The sequence below is a fragment of the Charadrius vociferus genome, unplaced genomic scaffold, assembly GCF_000708025.1.
Source record: "Charadrius vociferus isolate BGI_N301 unplaced genomic scaffold, ASM70802v2 scaffold21, whole genome shotgun sequence".
NCBI lineage: Eukaryota > Metazoa > Chordata > Aves > Charadriiformes > Charadriidae > Charadrius > Charadrius vociferus.
Window position 1 is genome coordinate 500,468 of NW_009646850.1, and position 2,951 is coordinate 503,418.

At 42.3% G+C, this 2,951-nt stretch overlaps 1 protein-coding gene across 1 annotated transcript in view; it reads right to left on the minus strand.

Annotated features, from left to right (window-relative positions):
• Window positions 1–1,555, minus strand: part of RNF150 (ring finger protein 150) — a 123,136-nt gene extending 121,581 nt beyond the window's left edge. The window contains exons 1-2 of the mRNA XM_009894174.1: window positions 1,449–1,555; window positions 213–276 (exon numbers count right to left, since the gene is read on the minus strand). Coding sequence (XP_009892476.1) covers window positions 213–276; window positions 1,449–1,555 — 171 coding nt within the window. The remainder of the gene's footprint in view (window positions 1–212; window positions 277–1,448) is intronic.
• Between the last annotated feature and the right edge of the window lie 1,396 nt (window positions 1,556–2,951).

Here is a 2,951-nt window from a genome sequence, read left to right on the forward strand (position 1 = left end):
GGGGGGGGCGGGGAGAAGGAGAGCCGTCGGGACCCCCGCCAAAACGCTCGGAGCTCCACCGACACGGGCCGAAAAGCACAAGTTTCGTTTTGGCTCGGCGAAAGCCCAGTTTTGGGTTCTTTATTTGTTTGTTTGGGGTTTTTTTAACAACAAAACGCACCCCCGAAAGAGTTTTGGCCAAGACTCAAAACGCCTCTCGAAAGGGTCAGAACACAACCGAGGCGATGTTCGGCGATCCCAGCGCAAGCGAGCAGCAAAAATTCTGCTTTTCCATAACTACGCTCAGTAACAGAAGGACGTCTCACCAGATTAATGTATATTGCCCGTTTTAGCCCCCTCTTTATTAAAATCTGCTGCTAGAAATACCGCCCCCTTTCACTGAGGTGAGATGCCCGAGTGTCAATTTTTGCCCGTTCCCCATTTATGTTCATAGGTGCCATTGATCTAAGCAAAGAGATGACAGCCTCAGCCGTATTTTACCCGCACGCACGCTGCTTTGAAAAAGTTACTGCCCCAAAGTTGAAAAAAGTGAGTTTGGGAGAAAATTGCACAGGCGAACAGCGGAATAAAATAGAGGTTTACAAGGAAATACGGTGGGTTGCCAAAAATTCTACCACCAAGCAAAAGGATAACTTTCCTTGAAAGCCCATTCCTGGAGAAGCAAATTCAGCAACTAAGAAGAAAAAATTGCCATGTAGAACTAACATCAAGAGACAAAAGTAGATGGTAATCAACATTAATTAGAAAGTGTTGAGACTTCATAAGGGAAGCAAAAGCCCTGACGGGAAAATCCATGCCTGGAAGGGCTATGGGCAATAAAGGATTGTATACTTGGAAGAAGTATTATTAGAAGAGAAGGCAAAAAAGGTATAAACAATCAATAAATACTTCAGGTTCATATTTGGAACGAAAGGGAGGATGTGTTTGCCAGATTATTGACTCATAAAAGAGAGCTTAAGAAGCATCTCCTAAGAACACGCAAAAACCATCAGACCTGGAAAAATGGCACACAGGAATCCCAAAAGAGTAGGCAGGAGGGCAGACAGAATAACCAGCTCTCTGACACTACTTCAAGTAAATCTTGGCATAACAGGAAATCTTGGAAGGCTGAGTGTTCAGTTTCCTGATAAGATGCAGAAAAAAATAATTCCAGCGACCGGGTAGTTACAGGCCAGTTAGCCTAAGGTTAACCAACCCCAAGAAAAACAAGAGAGAAAAAAAATCCAATCTGTGGATAAAGTTTGTTTTTATGGGAAGTGGCCTGCCAAGCAAACATGATTCATGTTTTTGTGAGGAAGTTATCAGTGTGGTGGCCATAACAGGATTTTGAAAGGTGTGTTATTCAATGATAGATGACATTCTCATTGCACGTCTAACCTATTAAGGACCAGATAAGAAGAGCTTAGTGGAAACAGAATGGTTTTTAATAGAGCTCAATGCAAAAATACGGCTCCAGGTGACCGAAACTGCCGGCCACTCCGGAGCAGAACTGGGGAGCGTGTGGTTTACTCTGCACAGAGGGAATGATGTGGGGCTCAGCGTAGGAAGCGGTCATGCTATACTCCTAGGGAAAAGGGGCTGAAAGAGGATGCCATCCTCAGCTATCCTCAGATGTTTCAGAGGACTAAAAAATAGGAGTAGGGAAGCGATTTTCTCTCTGCGTGAAGCATCAGTGAGACAGATACTGGAAGGTGTCCAGTTTTGGTATCTGCATTTTAAAAAGGATATTGAAATATTAGAGAAGGTTAAGAAAGGAACCCTAAAAATAATTTGAAGTAATTCCTCTCCGGGGAGAGATTTCAGGTGCCCAATCTATTTAGCTTTTCAAGAAAAGAGGCGATGTAATTACATTGTGTAAGTACCATCACAGGGATATAACAGCAGGTACTAATAGGCTCTTTAAACTGGTGGTTAAAGGCATAACAAGAACTAAAGTTTAGACTAGACAATGCAACTTAGAGCAAAAGTAGCCGATTAAACAGTGATTATTCATTGGAGAAAACTGAGACTGTTCTGGGAAGTGAAAGACAATCTGCTTTTATATTCAAATTAAACAAACAAACCAACCTGCTGGAAAGCGTGCTTTACCTAAGTGCAAGATAGGAAATTCTTCACAATTCATTTATAATCTAGTGGTCGCTTCTCACCTTAAAAGCACTCCTGAATAAAACCAACAGAGTATTTGATTACTTTTGCTACTGAAAGCTGAACTATAATTAACTAGGTCAATGCTTTGACTTATAATCAGCCAGTTTGGTATGATAGTTGATGGTGGTTCTTCCCACATTACTTGTTTCCTTTCACAGGAACATCTAAAGTTCTCCCTTTGCCTGGCTCCCCACGAGCTCTGTTCTGGTGCCGGCACAAGAACATTGTACTTTCAATGAACACATAAACACGTCTCCTCTCAGGCCAGCAAGACGTTTGCCACCACCTTACCCCAGCCTATGCTCTCTCCTTCATAAAAACCAAACCCTGAGACTTTTGTCCCACTCCAGCCTCCACAGAAGCATACAAGGCACTCATCCAGCATGATCACAAATCACCTTGCCTGGACTACAATGAAAAGGGCAATCTCTACTTTTATATGCTATTGAAAAAACATTTTACAGTGCCTGTAGCATTGGGGTGAGGGGGTGTATCTCTGAATTCTGGATGTTACATATGACTTCAGTAATGTACTACAAACTCTCTTCCCCGTTTTCCAAGTTTCTGAAGTGAGAATAATTCCAGCTGAACTATACCTTGTAGAAAGTTACAAGACCATCATATTCAAACATGAGTGTGTGAAATGCGGTCAGTAAGTAAAAGAGAAGTGGCATGTGGGGAACTCCAGCTCCAGATTCTTGATATACAGAAACTCAGAAGCCGGATTTAGGTAACAGCTGATAATGAGCAAATGACACATTGAAATTCGCTACATGACTACCTCTAGTATGTGCCACAATACT